Here is a 21,803-nt window from a genome sequence, read left to right as displayed (position 1 = left end):
AATGGGCAGTGGCACAAACTCAGAGCAAATGGATCTCAACTGACACTGTATGTTTGGCGCATCCTCAAAAGCTTACACCACGTGTGACATGAACTGATGGCTGATCCAGATGGGTGTTTGCTACGTGGCCATTGTCTAGTAATTCCCACCTCATTGCAAAACCAAGTGATACAACTTGCCCATGGAGGACATCAAGGCACAGTGAAAACTAAAAGCCGACTCAAGGCCAAGGTATGGGTTCCGTTGATTGATGAGCAAGTCTAGATCACGGTTCACTCATGCCCAAGGTGCCATGTAACTGGAGGGCCGGACCACCAGTCACCAATCATCTCTGAACAGGGACCCCGCAAATTTAGACTCTGGAAGCTTTCCAGACAGGTGGGGTGAAAGGGTCATTATTGATGACAACTCTAAATACCCAGAGATGGAGATCATACTATCTCAAGGTTCGCAAGATGTACTACCCAAGTTAGAAAAACCCTTGCCACTCACAGACTTCTCAAGGAGCACAGTACTGGCAATGCACCCCCCTTCCAAGGTAAAAAAATTGCCAAATATCTCCAATCGCTGAACATCAAACACAAAAGAGTCACTCCACACTGGCCTCAAGCTAACTGGGAGGTGGAAGGTTTCATGAGGGCACTCAAAGTAATACACATCACACATGCCAATCAATAGCCGTATGAGTGGGCTCTCTACTCCTTCCTACATGAATACGGCCAAACATCGAACTCTACCCCTGGAAAAGCTCTTGGACACCTTATGATGGGGAGGATGATCTAAGACTCCATCCCACATCACCCCAAGTGGTCTTCAGACCCCACTGATGACCATAGAGTGTTCACAAGGAGGCCTTCAGTTCATGCAAGCACAGAATGCTAGATCGTCCCATCTTCAGGTTAGTAACTGAGTGCTACTTCAAGACTGGTTTCCTGGCAGTAAGGCTAGAACGTCGTTTGAGCATCACCCTTGGGTGATCACTCACATAAAAGGCACCTGACTGTCTGCTCAACATGGAAGTGAAGAGGTCACTCGAAAAGGTTCCTGTTTTGAAACGGTTCCATGGACTAGGGGCGCCACTAGAGGTTGCTCAAGAAGATGGAGAGGAGGGCCTTCTGAAGCTGAACGACGCATCGAGGGGATGTGGACAGACTCCCATCGCAGACAACCGAGATGACAGTACCACTAAATCTCACACTAGCGCCTCAGAAGAAATCGAGGGAACATGCCCTCGGCTCCCATCAGCCGAGAAACTTGCACGAGATAAACACTGCACAACAACCCTACGCCATCCTCTCATCTGAGGGATCATGTACTGTGATCGTAATACCTGTGAAGTGGAGTGGCAGTCAGCAACCCAGATAAGCAGGAGTGTTATTTGGTTTGAATGCCCTGTTCATGTTTTGATAGATTTTGCGAGACACTTTTGTGTTCAGTAAAGGTTTTGAAGCCCGCCTGTCGCTCACCATTTGTTGATTTGTGTGGCACTCTTCTTTACAGCCTGGTAAGTCGTCAAGGCATGTCTGGCATCATTTTTGTTCCTCTGTGTGGAGCAGGGATTAAGCACTAATTAATTTCAGCTTAATTAGTACCGTTTGCTGCTCCCAATGTGATCGAGGGACTGTTTTGTTCATTTTCACTTCCAGTGCCCCGCAAATAGAAGTCTTGTGACTGGCAAAAGTGTGCCCAGCAGACAAACAAAATGGCAAAGTTTTATTTTTCAAAGTTAGCTTTCTTTTATTTTGTGAAGTCGTCTTTTTTATTTTGTTTTTGCTTGTGGGCGCTGTTGTCAAAAGATGACAACTTGTTCAAAATGTGCAAGACCTTTTGCATTGTTAACGCTTGTGTTTTTGTGTTGTTTCAATTTATTCAAAATAAAGGAGGAATGTAATGCCGCTTAAGTGACGTAGGTTACGGGCACAAGAGCATGCCATGTTAAAGTTAGGAGGAGGGGAGTTTCAGGTGTCCCCTCTTTGTGTTTGGTGCCGTACCGCTCCGCCCCTGCGTGGAGCATAGAGACTAAAAGGTGGGCGACTTGGCAACCCAAGTTGCAATCTGCTTCTGGCTCAGACTGTTTATTACAGGCCTTCACATGTGGCACCCATACTTCTAATTTCAGCACGCGGCTCTTACCTACGTGCCACCAGCAATAAAGCCAAGTTTACACAGGGTCACTCCCTCATCCTGCTTCAGCTCCTCTGATCTGCTTGTACTGCTGCCAGAGGACGGAAGAGAAGCAGGGATTACAAATATGCATATAGTTCCTGTAAAGTGCAGTTGTCATGAAATATGAGCATTTTTAAAAACTGGCTCTCTGAATTCCTTCTCATCCTCATCACTGCACAATGTTAAATAAGTTGCGGCTTTCACATGTACTAATAGTTTAACACTGTCACACATTCGATAATGGTTTATTTTCCAATATGTAGGATGCATGTCAGCAAATACTGGAGTTTTTTAACATGACCTCAAAATGTCTTGTAGGTGGTCTTGCTATCCATGATAGATCTGAGCCATGTGGGTTTAAAAACTTCATGTGGCCCCAAGTGTGGTTCTCCCTACGCTTTGCCTGCGATTGGTCATTAAGGTATCTGGTTTGTATAGAATCTTTTGTGGTTTACGGGATTGGAAGGTCAGCTTACGTGCTGTTTTGGACCACGGATCATTTTGAAATGCTAGTTATACCAGATCATGGGAATTTTTCAGTCCTGGCAGCATCGTGAAGGACGAAAGTCTGGGAGACAGAGAACAGAAGCACTGAATTGAGTCACTACGCAATGATGGAAATGGAGGGGCCCGCGGAGAGAGAGACCCTCCGCGGGCTTTTTCGGGACGCAGGAAGTGGTGCGGAGGCGCCCTATTGGCAGCCAGGTAAGTGGGGGAGTGTTTAGGACAGGCCTTTAAAAGGGGGGTGGAGGGGTGGGGTCGGCCTCTGTCCGCGGCGACTGTGGGTTTAGACGTAGGCAGTTTTTGGGTTTCCTTACACGTTCGTTTTGAAAAAGGCAGGCCAGGCACCAGGTAGGCGCAGCAGCAACCGCGCGGCTCCAGTGACGGCTGGCGGGCCCCCGCGGCCATTGTCGAAGGGTGGCGCCGGCCGGGGAGAGGCCCCTTCGGGAGCTGCACGCAGCGCGTGGGGGCAGGCAGCAAGTCGGATTACGAGCTGCCACGTGGTGGAACAATCGCAAGACCACGGAAGCGCGGTTTCATTTTGGCAGGGGACCGGGCTCCTGTTTTTTAGGCCGGCCAAGAGGCTGGGGGGGGATCAGGACCACGCGCAGCTGGCAGCAGGCCAGGGAGGCCCCTAAAATAGAGCCAGATATATAAAAAAAAAAAAGATATATATAATAATAACAGAGAAAGGTAATAACGAATAAACATTTTGAGATACGGACGAAAATCCTACATATACGGGCGCAGCATCAACTTACTCAGGGTGAGAAAGGGAGTAGGCCCATAATTTAAAAAAGGCCTGCGGTGCCCACAAAAAAATTAAAAAATATATATATATATTTTCCTCCCCTTTCGTTTGTATTAGACTTAATAAATTCAGGGGGCCTATGTAAAAAAAAAAAAAACAACAATAAAATTAGAGAATTCCCGTGAAAGGGCTGCCATGGCAACCAGCCACGATGCAGAGGCGGTGAGGGCGGCGCTACGCGTTCTTGGGGAGGCTGGCCGGGCGGACCTGCTTAGACCAGGGGTTTTAGATCAGGCGTGGGTGGGGATGTCACGCCCGACAAGGGCCGCGTCCAGCCGGGTTGCAGCGGCAATTGCGGCATGTGAGTCGCAGGACTCAGACGGGGACAGGGACGGGGACCCAGGCAACGTGGCAGCTACACACCAAAAGCTCTGCAGCGCGCATAGCCCACTGATGTTTAGCGGGGAGGCCCAAGGCACGCAAGATCCACTGCCAGGGAACGCAGAGGCAGGCGGCGCACCAGTAGGGGCGGCCCCTCAGGGAGAGGTAGGACAAACGGCCGACAAGGGGGAGCGGCGGCCCTGGGGAGAAGAGTCTGAGCAGCCCCGGCCCGGCCCTAGCGGAGAGGCTGCACCATTAGATTTGTCATACCACAAGGATGAGGGCCACAGCTTCGGGCCCCCAGTGAAGAAAAAAGGTAAATACGCGGGAAAGATCAAGGGGGGGGGGCATCTAGAGCCAACGCAACCACTCGCCAGGCCAGAGGGGCACAAAACACAGTAACAGACGTGGCAGGGCCCACAGGGGCCCCTGACCCACTCTCACAAGGAAAATGGGACCAGGCAGAGGCCTGGGACCTGGAGGCCAGGATTCGAGAACAGCGCAGGGCTGTTTTGGAGACAGAGGCCAGGTGGGCCCAACTGTGTAGGGAAAGAGAAGAGGAGAGCGCACGTAGTGAAGCGGCCGTAAGGGCCAGAGCAGTCAGGGATGACAAACGGGCACAACAGCCAGGGGCAGGGGGGGGGACCTGGGTTTGGGTTCCGCAGGTAGAAGGGAATCAGAGACAAGAGGCTGGTGCGGCCAAGGGGCAAGTTGGCGCGGGGAACCCTGGTGAGGCATAAGGTCATGGGGACAGCGGAAACACAATGTCATCGACCGAGGTTGGCAGGAAAAGGGCCACGCCAACTGGGCGCAGTACGGCCCAATCAAGTTGGAACGAAGCACTGGAAGGGTCAGCGGCGGCCTTCTCCACCCCGGGGGAGCGCGGGGGACGCAGACTTGGTGTGCGCCATGTGGGTACGGAGGAGTCGGAAGCGGCTCCAACCAAAACAAAAGGTTATGCCCAACACTCGGGCCACTGGGGAGGAGATGATTGTTTGGAACTGGACTACAAGGATGAAGGGGATGAATGGGAAGATGGTGAGATTCGGGATACAGTGGTGAGCGCCATCCCGAGAGTGGGGGGCGAGGGCGCAAGAGCGGCGCAACCTCTTCTTCGTTTTATGCATTACAGGATACGATCGTAACTGATGGGCCCACGGGAGGTCGACAAGCCGCGCCACGCGGTAGGAACCCAAGGAGAGTTCCGAGGAGCATTGGAGAGAATGCAGGAGGTAAGAAATGGTGGTCAGTGTGGGGGGAGGTAGGGGGGACGCCGAAGGAGGCAAGTACGAGTAGATCTATTGGCGTAGGGGAAGGTTCAGTTTTAGACACACCACCCCCTATCCCCGTTCAAGGAACGGTGGAGAACAAAGGAAAAGAAGGCGCTGCACCAGTTGACACGACATCTAACAGTAAGACGGCGGGGGCGGATACAGCAGCGGAAGAAAAGGAAGGGGGAGGTCACAAGAAACGCCTTCCATATATGGGTTTAGCCATGCCTCTTGGGTCACACATATCCGAAAAAACAAAAACTAAGATATGGAAACACGAATACGTAGACGTTTTCAAACTACTACATAGGGACATACAGGCCAAAGAGGGCTCTAAAGAGGAGGAATGGGAACTGGCTCGCAGGCCCAGGGTCCTCATCACGATGGACAATTGGACGTCCGCCTTTTTGCTATTCGCCAGTATGTACTGCGAAAAATACCCAGATAAGGCAATTGCACTTTTTAAGTACATGGACATTATCAGAAAGGCTCAAATGCATTTTGGAGGCTTTGCATGGCTCAGTTATGACGAGGAGTTTAGAGCCCGGGTGAGCGTAAATCCCGAAAAGCCCTGGGGGGATGTAGACTCAGAGTTGTGGATGCAATGGATGGCATCAGCTCGACAGCGGAGCGGCTTCCACGCATACGGCGAGCGGTTTACCAGTTCTATATAAACCCTTTCAGGCGCGCCCCGTCCCGGGGGGGGCGGGTTCAAACACAAAAAATACAGGGTCAACCTCTGGGGCATGTTGGAGTTTTAACAAAGGTTTTTGTTCCAGAGCTCAGTGTAGGTTTAAGCATGACTGCTCCAAGTGCGGGAGTCGTCACCCGGTTATCCAATGTTTCACCCTCTCCAGCCCCGCAGAGCAGTGGAGAGCGTCAAGAGGGAGGGGATCGCATGGCGCTCCTGCGCCAAAAGGGTCCTACGCCAGTTAAACTGGAATTTTTGCTGCCTTGGTTGCACATATATCCAGACGCGGACAAAGCGCGAATATTGGAGTGGGGTTTTAGGGAACGTTTTAGAGTAGGTTATGGTCCTAGAGAGAGAAGGTGGGCAGACAACTTGCGGTCTGCCAGAGAACAGCGTCAGATAGTGCGCGACAAATTGTCGAAAGAGGTAGACCTGGGTAGAATAGCCGGCCCATTTTTCGAATGGCCAAGTGACTCTCTGATGATATCTCCTTTAGGAGTGGTACCCAAGAAAGCGCAGGGAGAGTTTCGTCTGATTCACCACCTGTCATGGCCTGAAGGCACGTCAGTTAACGATTTCATTGTACAAGAGGATTCAAAGGTAGAATACGCGTCAGTAGACGATGCAGTGAAGTTAGTACTGAAGTGCGGACGGAACGCAGAAATGGCAAAATGCGACATTCAATCAGCCTTCAGACTGCTTCCTATCCATCCAGTAGATTTTGATCTGCTTTGCATGCAGCTCGATGGTGCCATATATGTGGATAGGGTTTTACCCATGGGTTGTGCGATATCCTGTGCGCTTTTTGAGACTTTCAGTACGTTTCTACAATGGGTTTTCGTACGATCAAGTGGCCATCGGTCGGTGACTCACTATTTGGACGACTTTCTATTTGTGGGAACAGCCTCATCAGGGGAGTGTGAGCGGGCTTTAGTCAGTTTCCAGAGATTAACCCAGCAGGCAAGAGTACCCTTGGCCCCAGAGAAGACAGAAGGTCCGCTGCAGACCTTGACATTTTTGGGCATTGAGTTAGATTCAAGGGAATTGGTGGCCAGACTACCTGTAGCAAAAGTGAAGGAAATGCTGGCTTTCCTAGCTGAAGTGCGGGCATTACGTAAGATAGATTTACGGTCGGCACAAAGGCTGCTAGGTTACCTCAATTTTGCGTGTAGGGTAGTGAGGGACGGTAGGACTTTTTGTAGATGGTTGGGGCTGGCCATGTCAGGTACAGTGCTTCCACACCATAGAATACGAGTATCGCTGGCCTTGCGGGAGGACATCAGAATTTGGGAGACATTTTTGAAGGATTTCAATGGGGTACCAATGTCTTTCGGTGAGCAGGACACGGTGTGGCAGGTTCACATTTTTTCAGATGCAGCGGGAGCAACAGGTTTTGGGCTATATTGGGATGGGAGGTGGTGTGCGGAGACATGGCCGGTAAGTTGGCTGCAACAAGGGAGAAGTATCGCTTTTCTGGAATTCTTTCCTCTGCTAGTGGCACTGGCGGTGTGGGGACAGGAGCTAGCCAACAGGACGGTGATATTTCAAATTGACAACATGGCTGTGGTAGAGTTAGTCAACAGACAGAGAGCGAGGGATCTTAGAGTTTTGCGCTTGTTGCGTCAGTTTATGCTGAAATGTTTATCTTTGAATGCTATATTTAAAGCTGCGCATATACCCGGGGTTCACAATGAGATTGCAGACTCCCTATCTCGTTCACAGTGGTGGCGTTTTCGCGAATTGGCACCTGGAGCGGAATGGAGCAAGACCATGGTCCCGGCAGACATTTGGGAGTGGGGGGCATGATGATCACAGGGCTGGTGGAGATGTCATTAGCGGTATCCACGCGGAGAAATTACAGGCTGGCATGGTTGGAGTTTCAATCTTTTGAGCCGTGTGGAGTGAATTTCTGGGCACAGGGTTTGCAGATCTTAGAAGCGAGGGCATTACGTTTTGTGCTTTTTCTGATCAAGGAGGGTTTATCCCCGGCTACAATAGGGGGAAAACTAGCAGGCGTTTCTTTTTATGGGAAACTATTTTTTGGTTTTGATCCTACGAGAAATGATTTGTTGGGGAAAATGTTGAAAGGTTGGGGCAGGTTTAGGTCCGGCAGGGATAGACCAGCGAGAGCACCCATCACATTCGAAATATTGCTGGAACTGTTACAGGTACTACCGGTGTGTTGCGCTGACGAGTACAAAGGGGGTTTGTTTAGGCTGTGCATGGTGTGGATGTTTTTCGGCGCATTTCGAGTGTCTGAATTGTTGGGGGTGGGGAAAGAGATTGGAGTGAGAAGGAAGGAGGTGTGCCTGCATAAGGACAGGCTGGGGATATGGCTCAGAAGGTCAAAGACGGATCAGCTTGGCAAGGGCAAGTGGGTATGGCTTGAAAAAGGGGTCGTGGAAATGGCATGCCCGGTAGCAGAGTGGATCAGTTTCAAGTCAAGATGCCCCGGGGCAGGCGAGTCAGGGGTGTTCAGTCATGCATCAGGGAGGAAGATGACCAGTTATCAGCTGCTGCAAGTGATGAGAACGGCACTTGGACGGATAGGGCGGTGTGCAGGGGAATATGGAACGCATTCATTTAGGATTGGCGCGGTGACGGCGGCAGCTCATTTAGGATGGGATTGGGCTAAGATTAAGTCAATAGGGAGATGGAAATCTAGGTGCTGTGAGAGGTATGTCAGGCCCTGAAAAAAAACAGGGCAGAGGGGGGAGGGGTTGTTAGCACAACAATACAGTTTTTACAGTGTTTTTCCTTGCAGGATGTGTGGCTGGGCCGCAGGCAGACAAGATGACGACGTGGTTGGTCGGCCATTCGTTCGTTCATTGGGCGGCAAAATTTGCGGAGAAGCAAATTTACGGCAGATCATTGGGACTGCCCAGCAGACAGCATGAAGTGCTTTGGTGGGGCAAGAGTGGTATGAGATGGGGCAGCTTGCTACCATTTATCACAGGTAACTTGCCTCAGTGGGGATGCCCGGACCTTTTGTTGATCCATCTGGGGGAGAATGACCTAGTGAAGCTATCGGGGCTCACTCTGACACAGCTGATGCAGAGAGATTTGGAACTCTTGAAGCAGAAACTATGTGGAACATGCTTGGTATGGACTGAATTTGTGCCAAGAAGGGCATGGAGAGGGGCTCTCAACCACGGAGCCATTGAGCGGGCTCGGAAGAAGTTGAATAGAGCCATGAGAGTTTTCTGTTGGGCGCAGGGGATCAAGGTTTTAAGGCACGGGGACATAAAAGAACAGGAGAAGGCCTTGTTTCATGACGACGGGGTTCATTTATACCAGATAGGGAATGCGTTCTACATAACAGAACTGAGGTTGATGTTAGAAAGCGTGTGGGGGGTGAATTTGTGGATTAGAAAATAAAAAAATGTAAAAAAAAGAAAGAAATAATGGAAGGAAGGAAGTTAAAGGGGGGCAGGTAGAAACGCATACGGTAGGGAAAAAGGTTTTTCCTTGGGGTGGGGCAGCAAAACGCCTCATGGGTTTTGCTGGATGGCAGGAGATGGGGGAGGGTGGAGAGCCAGATGCGGGCTTGTCCACCCTTCCAGGGGGAAAAACAAGGAGTTGAAGGATCAGAGCGGGGGGGGTAGGTTACAAGCTAGGAAGGCTTGGGAGCGTATACGGTAGGAGAATTGAAGGGAACTATTTGAGGAAAGAATGAAGGGAAAGGAAGAGTACAAGTTAAGGTCTGGTTAAAAGTTTGATGTACAGTTAAAAAATGTTAATTGATGTTGTGTTTAAATCCTGTCCTAAATAAATGACCTTTTACACTAAAAAGGAGTGTCACTGTATGTATGTCCCGATGAGCTAGATGCAGGTCCATGATGTATCTTTTATACCACCAAAATTGTGATTTTTAGGGTCGAGCCTGCGTCGCAAGCGCTTGCACATGCGTTTCGCTTGCGAGACGCTTCAGGAGTTAGAAAAGGGCTCTAAGCCCCGTTCACGTCACGTCAGTGTCTTATATTGGTTCGTGAGCTTACCTGTTAAAATCTGCTTGCTTTCATTAGTGGAAGGCACGCATAAGTCATGCCTTTTCCGGTAGTTAGCCCTCCTCGAGCGCAGCGACCAAGAACTGAAAACATGCGAGGCTCGCTGTTTTCCGTCCGGTTTGTGGTACTACTCTTTGGTTCGCAACGCGATCTCGCTTGTTAAGGATGGCAGCCGGCTCTCGGCTGCTAGGACAGCGCTGCTCTCTTCAGAGGGAAGAGAAGGGAGGAAGAAGAGGCATTCGCACAGGAAAGGCGTCAGCGAACAGGCAGGGAGAATGGAGGCAGGGTTGGAGATGAGCGGAAGGAGGGGGTAGTAAGAGAAAATTAATGCTATTCATGCTGAGCCCACCGCCTGCCACCTCCTCTCCCCAACATTCCGTGCAAATATCACGTTATCATTAACTCATGCGGTTTAGACCACTGGATATTGTTTGACGAAAGCCCTTTATATTGAAAGGATACACACTAACCTTATTGTGAAGCTGCATTGTCAAGGAATGCTTTCATTCATTTTAGTTTTGCATTGTTCGGCGTTCTAGAGCAGAATGTTGTTACTGTGCGTGAAAGGACCGGGCCCTATTGGATGAACGCACTAACTTCACGAATAAGAGAACAGTGTGAAATTAAAGTGATTGTTTTTGTCACAAGACATGACATTTTAGGGTATTCAGTTTTATTAAGTACTCTTCAAGCTGATTAAAAAGCCTATGTCAGACACCACGACTAGGGACAGAGTCAAGAAAACGTTTGAGTGTTCATTTAAAAAAGACAGCGATAAGAGAGAGCTCAAGATCTGAAACTGACATGTATTTGGCAGGCCATTATGAATGGCCTGGAAACGTCCGAGTTTTTAACAACCCACAACCCCCAAGTTACCGTTGTCACGCGCATCTACAATTCTACAGGTTTGGGGTGCAAGCTGCAAGATCAGGAGTTAGGCCATGAGGATCATCTTAGATGTTACCGGGAAATCACTAATAATACACCCTACTCTCATGGTATTTTACCACTCCCCTTGGTGTTCCACCCAGACGAAGTGTCTGGGTGAAACACTCCTGACCAGTGGTGCATATGTGACTAGTTTTCCAAGTACGGTCGGTGCCTCTTATTAGCTCATCAAGGTTGTTGGGTGACGCAAAGAGGCCCAATGTGTTGGAAGCCGAACTACAACCATAGGTACATGACCATCTCTGTCACAAGACACAGCGCACGGTGCCCTACTACACAGCATTTCCCAGCAAATGAATGCAGAATTACCCTGCAATGTCATCTTTAACATTACATGGATAGGCTTTTTCAAAACATTATGCCAACTGTTTATCCAAAAAAGTGTTCTTTCCATAACATATGGCCGTTTTACCATGCTAAGAAAAATGAATGTATATCTTAGGTGACTTGCTCTTTACAGTAGAAGATCCATAGTGTTTTAGTATCCTAAAATGGATCATGGAGGGTCTGGTCCACAATTTTTTTTTTTTCAGTATTTAACTTATAGTCACTAAGTTTCTTGTTATCCGCTGCTTATCAGTGCTGCTTTTAGGTTGAGCGCACAAGCGCTTTGACCTCTTATAAGTATTGTGGGGTTTTAAGCATGCCCACCGCATGCCCATCACTTTCACTCGTTTGCGGGCTTGTTATTACTGGTAAATGCTTTATGTGTGTCCCTCCTTTTTTACTGCCTTGCAGATTGCCCCGTTACATTGATAGTTGCACATTTGCCGATACGTTTGACTGCAAGCGAACTTCTTTTTCTTTTAGTGTCTCTCATTCGTGCTCATGCTCAGGGCAGCCGTCGTGCTTTGAATCGGCTCTCTTATGGCATCTGCTTTACTTTTCATTTTCAATTTATGTGGCAAGAAAAGTCCAGTTAGAAATTTACAATGCTAATAGCTCTAACTTGAGCAAATGCGAGACCCACTACATTGCAAATGCTTGTTTTTAATGTACTCCATACGCTGTTGGCTTGCTGTGCTTTTCTAACTGCTCATGAACTGATCTTAAAAGCAGCACAAAAACTGATGTTCAAAGTGTCCCCTTTTAGTTCTTGTATGCAAACTGCACCAACCACATAGCGCTCTTTGATCCTCCAAATAGTGCTCCTTGCTGGCATGGTAGCTCAAAGAGCTGAACGCTGAAAACATGGGATAAGCAGTAGATTGCGGATCTGAAACACACCAGAGCCGACTCAGCCTTCCATCCTTCCAAAGGTAATTTAAAAGTAACATGTTTTATTCACAGCACTTATAAATGGCAGAGGTGGTGTCTGACACTCCATGTAAAAGCGTTTTCTTTTATTTACTGATCTCAGTAAGGCAGGGAGGGAAAAGGGGCCACCTAACCACAAAAGCTGCCTTAGTACACTGCAACTTAAACCTAATAAAACAAGATTCGTTTCCAGTTCATGGGTTGAAGGCTTAACTTTTAGGTCGAATAAATAATTCTAGTCACTCCGCCAGCAGGGACAGCAACATTTTGTAGATTTTTCGAGGAATGCTGGGGGTGTTTGCTTCTATCTGTCAAGAATGATCAAAACCTTTCTGATCACCATTTTCTACACTTCCTCCTAAATTTGAGCTGGTAAGTGTGGGAACATGTTTAAAGGACTATGAACAGATGACCTCCAGCCAAAGGCTCCTACACATTTTTGTCAATTAAGACGTTTTATGGTACATACATTATATACAAGATACAATAAAAGGTCACTGAACAAAAACGCTGCAACAATGGAGGCTTCCACTACTTACACAAACAAAATCATGTTCAGGAATAAAACGCATATTTTTGTTGGTCAGCCAAAGCTCTGTAAAACCATTCTGATTTGGCCATGAAGACTTCATTTGATAGAAATGCAGGTAATTCTTCCATTTTCACAATCCCACAAAGAGCAAAAAGAAAGACATTTTGCCATTCTCAGAAAACATTCTAAAAGGTAAAAGACCATTTAGCTCCAGCTTGATTCAGCACCACACCAACAAAAAGGAGATCACTCATGGATGGGGGGACATAACATATTTTAAATGATTTTTATTTGTTAATTTTAAACGAGCAGCTCGACGTTTCGAGCAGGAATGACAAAAAGAGGATACAGTCCCGACATAGCATGATTTGGAGTTTGGGTGGAGATAAAAAAACAGAGAAGATTTCTGCGGTATTCTACATATATCCTGATTTTGAATTAATAATTAACAACAAACATTAAGCATATAGACATGGCATATTTTCTCGCTAAACATATCCACAGTTTAGATACTGTGCCTTAAAGTATTATTTCACTTTGAATTCATGAGAAAGCTCTTCAGGCAGGTTTTATCCTCGGAGTTTGGGCACATATTATTAATTGTACCCAAACGTGGTTCCACACGTTTTATTGTGTTTTCTTTAAACATTTTCTGTTCCTTTTAAAAATGGGACCGGGGGTAACAATACTTTGTTTTTGGCTTTTGCACAATTGTTAAGTGTTGTGCCCGTTGTATGGGAAAGGAGCTAGACTTATTATATTACACTGAATAGCAATCAGCATGATTTTCATTTTATCAGCCGTGTTCAATGATGTTTTGGTGTGGCGCTCAAGCAGAGTTTGTTGCACGTGGGAGTCTAAACCTGCTGGAAATCCTAATCACCAAACACTTTTAAAAAGGTGAAAACATTCTTGTTAAGTTCACAATTACCTGTAGATGGCACGAACATATTCTGAATCACTGTTGCTCTGTGCATAAATTTTCTTCCCCATTGCAGTTTCTAGAAACAAAAAGATTATATACTTAGCATATATATTTCAAGGGGCAGGTTTGCTGCTGCCCTAAAATGTGGAGCGGGTGCATTTTCTCTGTCTGTCTTTCTCTTCTCTCTGTGCCAGGCAGAACTACAGATTGGAAGCATACACAGCGCCTGCTGCAGGTACTGCTGATAGGGTGCCACCACCAATGTTTGCGTCATGCCCCAGGGTAGCTCGTCGCGGTCTCACCTGAAGGCAAACAAAGCACCTTAGTGACGGATGTGTACGACTCGAGCTTTACTAAAGGTGAGGTCATACTCTAGAGAGAATATGTCGTGCCCTTGGGTGGCTGACAAACTAGGCTTCTGCCCAGGGGACAATTGTTTCATCCTAGCTTTAGTAATGAGCGCAAGAAGTGGTGATTACTGTATTCAATGTCTTTGTTTACCCTTACAGTCAGCCTTATATTCTTTCACTTTGTACAGCGAGTTGTCTCTCCCTGACACTTCACCATAGGACAGAGGAGAGATTCATGACCCATATAGATTGGTCTTCATCCCCAAAACATAGTATACAATCCACAGGACACAAAGTGTATTTAATATTTGTTTGTAACATACTAGTTTATAACTGCTGCCTCCTCGTGTCACTGGGGTTGTAGATGGATTGCAATTTCGAGGAAACCTCGGCCATTACATCCATTCTCTGAAATTGTGACTAGGAGAGCAGAAGCATTTTACGTAGAATATCAGATCTGGGGATCCGTGGGCAACAAGCTGAATTCTGTGGTGGCCCGTACTTTTTATGGAGGCGGCATTGTGAGGGGCCAAAGAGGCATTTTGATGCAACTTATTTTTACTTGTTCCTTGCAGGCATCCAGATTCACTTGAAACTGATGTAATTGTTGCATTTTTCCTGCTCATGTACACCCTCCATTGAATTCTATGTTTGTTTATTTGAGTGCACAGTTTGCAATTCTACAGAAGTATTATTTTTAGTATTTTCAGCACGCATATATTATTTATTGTTGCTTTTACTACAGTTTATATATGTAATTCAAACAGTCACTAATGCTCCATTGAAGCGAAACTAGGTGAAGGTGCATGTTGATGTTTGTAGAGGACGCTGCTTAATGTCAACGCGCACATAGGTATATCTGCCTATACCTAACCATAGGATCACAGGACTCACAGATCAAAGGTTATGTTTGGGGAACAAATATGAACTACATTACTATACTAGGTAAGGCAAATCTAGAAACTGTTCTGCCCCACACAGAACAAGGGGCGATATCTGCAACTAAGCTCCCATTATCACATACAGAACCACAACTTCAAGCTCCTGAACCTGAGTTTCTGCCCACTGCATGAAAAGACAATCGATCACTGACCAATACTATAATCGAGAACCCCTAACAAACTATTAAAATACTCACATCCAGCAATGTATAGTTTCATAATAATTCTTCTGTGATTCCTAAATTGACATGGGCGTTACAGTGACTGACTATACTTTCCTTTGTTTCAGGATCTGTGGTGTAAATATAGTTTGATGCAAACAGGAATGTTTCTCTTATTTGCTAGGGTTCATATCTGCTACATCTGCTCAGCCGCAGTCGTAGTTGGTTTTCCCACAGAGGCTTCATGGCTCATATAAAAGAATAGCAAGTATGGTTCTGAAGCATTCATTCTGATGGTGTCAGGGTTAAATGTCACTTGTGCACATTTTTACAAACCATTTGTTAGATTTGGCTGAGCTCATGTTACAACTTCTGTTGTCTCGAACATAGCCCTGCAAGTTGAATAGTGTAAGCTGCAGGGAATTTTCCAGAATAGTAGGTAAATGAATAAGGAAAGGGAAATGGAGAGAGGGAGAGGGAAAATAAGAAGGAAAGAGAGAATTGGGGCAGAGAAAAGGAGAGTGGAGAAGGAGATGGACAGGGTGGAGGAGACAGCAATAGGAGAAGGGGAAGAGGAAAAGGAAAATAAGAAAGATCAGGAGTAAAAGAGCAAAACAAAAAGGAAAAGCAGTTGAAGATAAATGCGTGAAGGGGTTAAGAACAAGGACAAGGAGATGGAAAAGGAAGAATAAAAGGATTGGAGGGGATGAAGGAGAACTGAGATTAGAAGGAAGAGGAAGAGAAGGAGCAGTTGGAGAAGAATGGGGGATTTAGGGGGAGCAAGGGCTTGCCCGGTCTCCCCCCAGGCTAATCGGGCGTTGGTGGTAGAATCCACCACGGGGTTAGCAGGGGATTGGTTAGGTTACCGGAAGGGCAGGTGTAAGGGTGGGGTTTATATATAAGGGGCAGGGTGTGGGCAGCCTCTTTGGCCGTTTTTGTCACACCCAGTAGGCGTCTCGTTTAATTTGGGCCCACCCGCCCTCCCAAAAAACAAATCCTTTAGTCAAGATTCAAGGGCTTTTTGATCCTTTCGGTTGAATATTAATTTAGCTAAGGTTTGTTAAGTTTATTTGGTTTGGGTTATTGACACAGGGGGTCATTACGACCCCGGCAGACAGTGTTAACTTGGCGATAGCAATGCCAACAGGCTGGCGGTAACTACCGCCAAATTATGACATTGGCGGTTTTGCTCATGCCAAACCGCCAATGTACCACACCGTCCACCACAGCGGTAACGACCGCCAGGCTGGAGACATCAGTCTCCAGCCCTGTGGCCGTCACTAGGCGATCTGCGGGATAATGACCCTGCATACCGCCATGGTTTTTCATGGCTTCTGTACTGCCACAAAAACTATGGCGGTAGCCACTATCAGTGCCAGGGAATTCTTCCCTGGCACTGATAGAGGTCTCCCCTGCCCCCTCCCCAGAGTCCTCCCCCAACAGCCACGGCTCCTCTGCCACCCTCCAAAGCTGATAGTGCCCCTCCCCACCCCCGAACACCATGTGCCCCCATACAAACCCCCCACTCACGCGTGCACACAACACACACATACACGCTCACACACATGCACACATGCACGCATACACGATACACCCCTGACACACACCACACCCACTGCATTCAAACAAGAACTCACTCACCCCCTCTATGCACACACACTCACATTCACGCACGCGCCACACAACACCACCCCACCCCCCTCCCCTGTCGGACGATCACCTTACCTGTCTCAGTGGTCGTCCGGGAGGGAACGGGCTCCATGGGGCCTGCTCCGCCAGCAGCACCCCATCATCACAACGCCGACTACTGTGTCATAATTTAGTGGGGGAGGTGTTGTGATGACGTGGCAGTGACGGAGGAGCAACCTCCACTGCACCGCTGACTGCCAGTATGGCTGCTGGCGGCTCTCTGCCCAAATTATGGCTAGGATTTTTGTTGCGTAATGTTTGTTGTTCACATGCTGCTGGTAGGCTTATATTGTAGGGATCACCCTTACAATATAAGCCCTTTCAGGGGTGTCCCACCCACTATGGGGTGGGATATGCGACGAGAGGACAGCTGCCTCAAAATGGGCCATGCTGGTCGTTCAATAGCGCCGTGTGTTCACAACAGCAATGTAAATTTTGACATGACTGCTCCAGTTGTGGAGGCAGACATCCTGCGTTCCAGTGCTTCGGAGGGTTGCACTGGGGATGGCAGGGTGCGCATGGTAGAGGAGGTGAGAGGAGCAAAGGGACATATGCAACAAGTGGCAGGTAAGGGGCCCTACTCCTATTAAATTAGAAATCCTGCGGTATTGGTTGCAATTGTATCCTCAAGTGGTTGAAGCCAAAATGTTGTTGTGGGGCTTCACAGAAGGTTTTAAATTGTGTTATCAAGGACCAAGGTTACGCAGGTGGGCTAATAATTTGAAGTCTGCAAGGGAGTATTCAGAGGTAGCGAGGGCAAAGTTACAGAAAGAATTAGAGTTGGGCAGAATTGTGGGCCCCTTCCATTGTTGTCCATTGCCTAATGTGACTATTTCTTCTTTGGGAGTAGTGCCTAAGAAACAGCAAGGTGAGTTTCGGTTGATTCATCACTTGCCGTGGCCGGTGGGGGCTTCCATTAATGATTTCATTGATCAAAAGGACTCCGTGGTTCATTCATTCAGTTGATGAAGCGATCTCTCTGGTAAAAGAGGGCTGAAATTACAAAAACCGACATTCAGTCAGCTTTTAGACTCCTTCCAGTGCACCCAGAGGATTTCTCTTTGTTGGGCATGCAGTTTGATGATGCAATTTATGTGGCTAGGATGTTGGATTTGGGTTGCTCTGTCTCCTGTTCATTGTTTGAAATGTTCAGCACTTTTTTCCAGTGGTTTTTCCAGTGTAGGTGTGGTTATAAATTTATAACCCATTATCGGGATGATTTCTTTTTGGTTGGTAAACCTGATTCAGGTGAATGTATCAAGGCTTTGTCAGAATTTGAAGAGGTTATGTTTCACATGGGGGTTCCATTGGCCACGGAAAAAACAGAAGGGCCCTCGACTTGTTTGAATTTTTTAGGCTTAGGCATTGAGTTGGAATCCACAAAAATGGAAGTGAGGTTACCTAAGGATAAAGTGCAGAAGCTAGTTACTATGCTGGAGGAGGCATTGCAAAGACCTAAGTTGGAGTTGAGACAGGTGCAAAGTTTGCTTGGTCATTTGAATTTTGCGTGTAAGGTGGTGAGAGTTGGTACGGCTTTTTGTAGGAGATTGGGTTTTGTGCTGCGAGGTGCAGTTTTGCCTCATCATCATGTCCGGCTTCGAGCGAGTGTTAAGGCAGATTTGAGGATGTGGATTGCTTTTTTACAAGATTTTAATGGAGTTACTATGTTGGTGGATGATGATGATTGGGTTTGGCAAATCCAAATTTTTTCTGATGCTTCTGGAGCTCATGGTTTTGGTCTTTTCTGGCATGGGTATTGGGCTGCTGAGAGTTGGCCGGCGGCTTGGAGGACACCTAGACATAGCATTGCTTTTCTAGATTTTTTTCCATTAGTTGTTGCATTGTCAATCTGGGGGCCCACATTTGCTAATAGGAATGTGGTTTTTAACGTTGATAACCAGACAGTGGTTAATTTACTGAATTCTCAAAAAGCTAAGGATGAAAAAGTGTTGAAGCTTTTAAGATTGTTTTTACTGAATTGTTTGAAATTTAACATAATGTTCATGGCTAAGTATGTCCCAGGTGTTAATAATGACATTGCTGATGCACTATCTTGTTTTCAGTGGCAGAGATTCCGTGGGCTTGCACCGGGAGCAGATGCACAGAAGACAGAAGTCCCTGGGGAGTTATGGGAGATAGGAGAGTGAGGATGTTGGAACTGGTTCAACAGTCTATAGCTCCGTCTACAAAAAGGAGTTATGACCAGGCTTGGTCAGAATTCCTAAAATCAGGTGCTGTTAGGAGGGAGGGTGGGGTGGCTGTTTGTAGAGAACTGCGGGAAGATGCAGTGCATTTTATTATGCAACAGATTGAAATGGGGTTGTTGGCGGTTACCATATCGGGTAAGTTGTCAGATATTTCCTTTTACTGTAAGTATTTTTGGGGATATGATCTAGTGGAGGGAGAAGTCTGTAGGAGGATACTTGCTGGGTGGGCTAGGAAGGGGGTGCAAGAGGTGATAGTAGACGCCCTATAACTTTGCAGCTGTTGAAGGCCGTAGTTTTAAAAGATGTTTGTTGTTCTGCATGGGAAATTCTTTTGATGTCACTTGTATGTCATTGCTTTTTCATGGAGCTTTCAGAGTTTCCGAGTTGTTGGGCATAAAAGGAAAGGAAGGCATATTGTGTTCGGATGCACAGGTAAGAGACGGAGCTATATATTTATGGTTATGGTCATCTAAGATGGATCAGTTGGGAATGGGTCAAGAGGTGGTATTGGAAAGTAAGGGGTCTCATGTGTGTCCGGTTCAATGTTGGGCTTCTTTTGCCAGGATTTTGCCGGCAGACTCCAGGTTTGTATTTGTTCATTAAGATGGTTCCACTTTGAAGTCTCATCAGTTGCTTTCAGATTTAAAGATGGCAATCAGAAGGTTGGGGATGGCGCCCCAATTTTATGGTACGCATTCTTTTAGGATCGGAGCTGCTACAGAAGCCAAATTAATGGGGAAGTCAGATAAGGTGGTTATGGATTTGGGGCGTTGGAAGTCTCAATGTTTTCAACGTTATATTAGAATTAATCAAGAGGGAGCATGTTGACTTAATTACATTTAGGATTTGAATATTATGGGTACTTTTTGTGTTTTTTTCGGCCTCCCCATTTTTTATTTTTTCAGGCTGTGTGGCTGGCCCGAACAGAGCTTGTTCAGTTTGGATAGTGGGGCATTCATTCATGCATTGGGCCGAGAATCAGGCTTCTTCACGACATTTTGGGAGACAATTGGGTTTGGATGGGGCTAGGATTAAGATCATTTGGGTGGGTAAAAGCAGTATGAGGTGGGTTGAGCTGTTACATGTTCTTTCCAAAAGATTATCTCAAGGGGTTTGTCTTGATTTATTGGTAGTTCATTTGGGTGAGAATGATTTAGGGGCCTTATCAGGTATTTGTCTTTTGTAAGCTATGAAGATGGATTTAGTGAGAATAAAACAAAAATGGGCAGGGACACACATTGTTTGCAGAGGAGCAAATTCATTCAAAGGTATTGAAAAACAATGTAAAAAAATTAACAGGGAGATGAAAAATGTTTGTAATTCACAGGGGTTTTCAGTTTTGCAGCATGAGGAGATTGTGTTTACGGATGCTGAGCTTTTTAGGCAGGATGGGGTGCATTTGTCTTTTTTGGGTAATAAACATGATTTATTGGATTTTTGGATGACGATTGCAGACCTTTTAGGTGAGAAATTATGGGATCGTTAAAGGTTTACATAGTTGTTTTTTCGGGTGGGGCAGGAAAACGCCTGGCGGGTTTTCCTGTGTGGCGGGAGGGGATGGATGCAAAAGGATGAGAAGTCAGAGAGTTTTGACATGGCAGGGGTGCATTAACTTATAAAAGGCATATGTGATTTATGAAGACCCTATAAAAGTACTTTTCAGCCACTACGGTAGACCCTGCAGCTGAAACGTCTGTAGACACTCAATATTAGATGTTGTAAAGTCACTAGGACCAGAAACATTAGGCATCATTTAGTGTCATTCATCTAGAGTTAATACGTACCATGTTCACAGCCATTAAATATATGAATTGTGGCTGTTAAGCTTAAAGTTTGGTCGTAATCCTTTAAGGTTCCTTTTTTAGCCTCGCTACATTGGTATCACCATCACATTAGAACAGTTTGTTTTTGTGAAAACCTGTTTAATAAATAAAATGTGACCATTCCTGGTTAACTACAATGGTTTGCAGCAATGGCCAACACAGCAGGAGCAATTCAATTAGAGACCAGACCCGAGATTATTGCTGTAACAGATCTGTATCCACACCTGCAATATGCACAGACGACATACATTATAAAACAACCCTTAATATTTGTACATCACATCTTCTAATTGGAGCCTACATGACATTTTCACTATTGAATTCAAACCACCGCCGCATTATACTTATCAAAGATGAACAACTGTTTCCGTGACTACTATTGGGAAGAGTCTGTGCTCTGAGTCCACACCACTGAATAGTTCCTTTTCACGTAGGACCACACTCAGAGATACATGGCCTTTCCACTCAGGTCAGTGTAATCTAGCTGACTTGCCCGGAAGCAAGAAAGAAACTTGTGCAATTATTTGAAACCTCAATTACTATGAGAATTTATCATGTGAAAAATAATAATAAAATAATATACTGTAGCATGTAGAGAAGAAAACTATTTTCTAGGATCACAAGCATGCACACGTATTGCTACCAATTTCAATCAACTGGTTCATTGACATCTAATCTAAAGAATGTGCATGGCTCTCACATTGCCGCTTACTGACTCCATTATCTACTTCAAAGTTGTCAGTGTCCCTAAACACTGGATTCTGGCTTGGCAGTTCGGGCTTGACTGTTCCCATGAGGAACAGGATCAAGACTGATTTGCATATGGCTGGGTCCAAACTGGGGTGGCATGCTGAGCAAAAGAACAATGGATTAAACCCACATCTATGACTGGGGGTGAGTGTTTGCACTCTGTCCATCTTGCTTTTCTGTTGCTAAAGGTCCCCTAAGTGGGAAGGGTATGCCCAGACGTGGGTCCCATGCTCACTGTGCCACTGGATTCAAGCTAGCCTGGCTGATTAAGGGTGATACCCTGAAACCGGTCCCAGGATGCTTGTTTCCGGTCCAGGGATGACCTGGCCTGAGAGTTCGGGCTGGACTGTTCCCATGAGGAACAGGGTCAAGACTGATTTGCTTATGGCTGGGTCCAAACTGGGGTAGCATGGTGAGCAAAAGCACAATGGATTAAACCCAGATCAGTGACT

At 46.5% G+C, this 21,803-nt stretch overlaps 1 protein-coding gene across 1 annotated transcript in view; it reads right to left on the bottom strand.

Moving 5' to 3' along the window:
• CYP4V2 (cytochrome P450 family 4 subfamily V member 2) overlaps positions 1 to 21,803 on the bottom strand; it is a 286,243-nt gene that overhangs the window by 155,842 nt on the left and 108,598 nt on the right. Inside the window, exon 5 of the mRNA XM_069200117.1 lies at positions 13,437 to 13,506. Coding sequence (XP_069056218.1) covers positions 13,437 to 13,506 — 70 coding nt within the window. The remainder of the gene's footprint in view (positions 1 to 13,436; positions 13,507 to 21,803) is intronic.

This window comes from Pleurodeles waltl, chromosome 1_2 (assembly GCF_031143425.1).
Source record: "Pleurodeles waltl isolate 20211129_DDA chromosome 1_2, aPleWal1.hap1.20221129, whole genome shotgun sequence".
In the NCBI taxonomy this organism is placed as follows: domain Eukaryota; kingdom Metazoa; phylum Chordata; class Amphibia; order Caudata; family Salamandridae; genus Pleurodeles; species Pleurodeles waltl.
The sequence above is the reverse complement of the archived record's forward strand: the minus strand, read 5'-3'. Positions and strand labels throughout refer to the sequence as shown.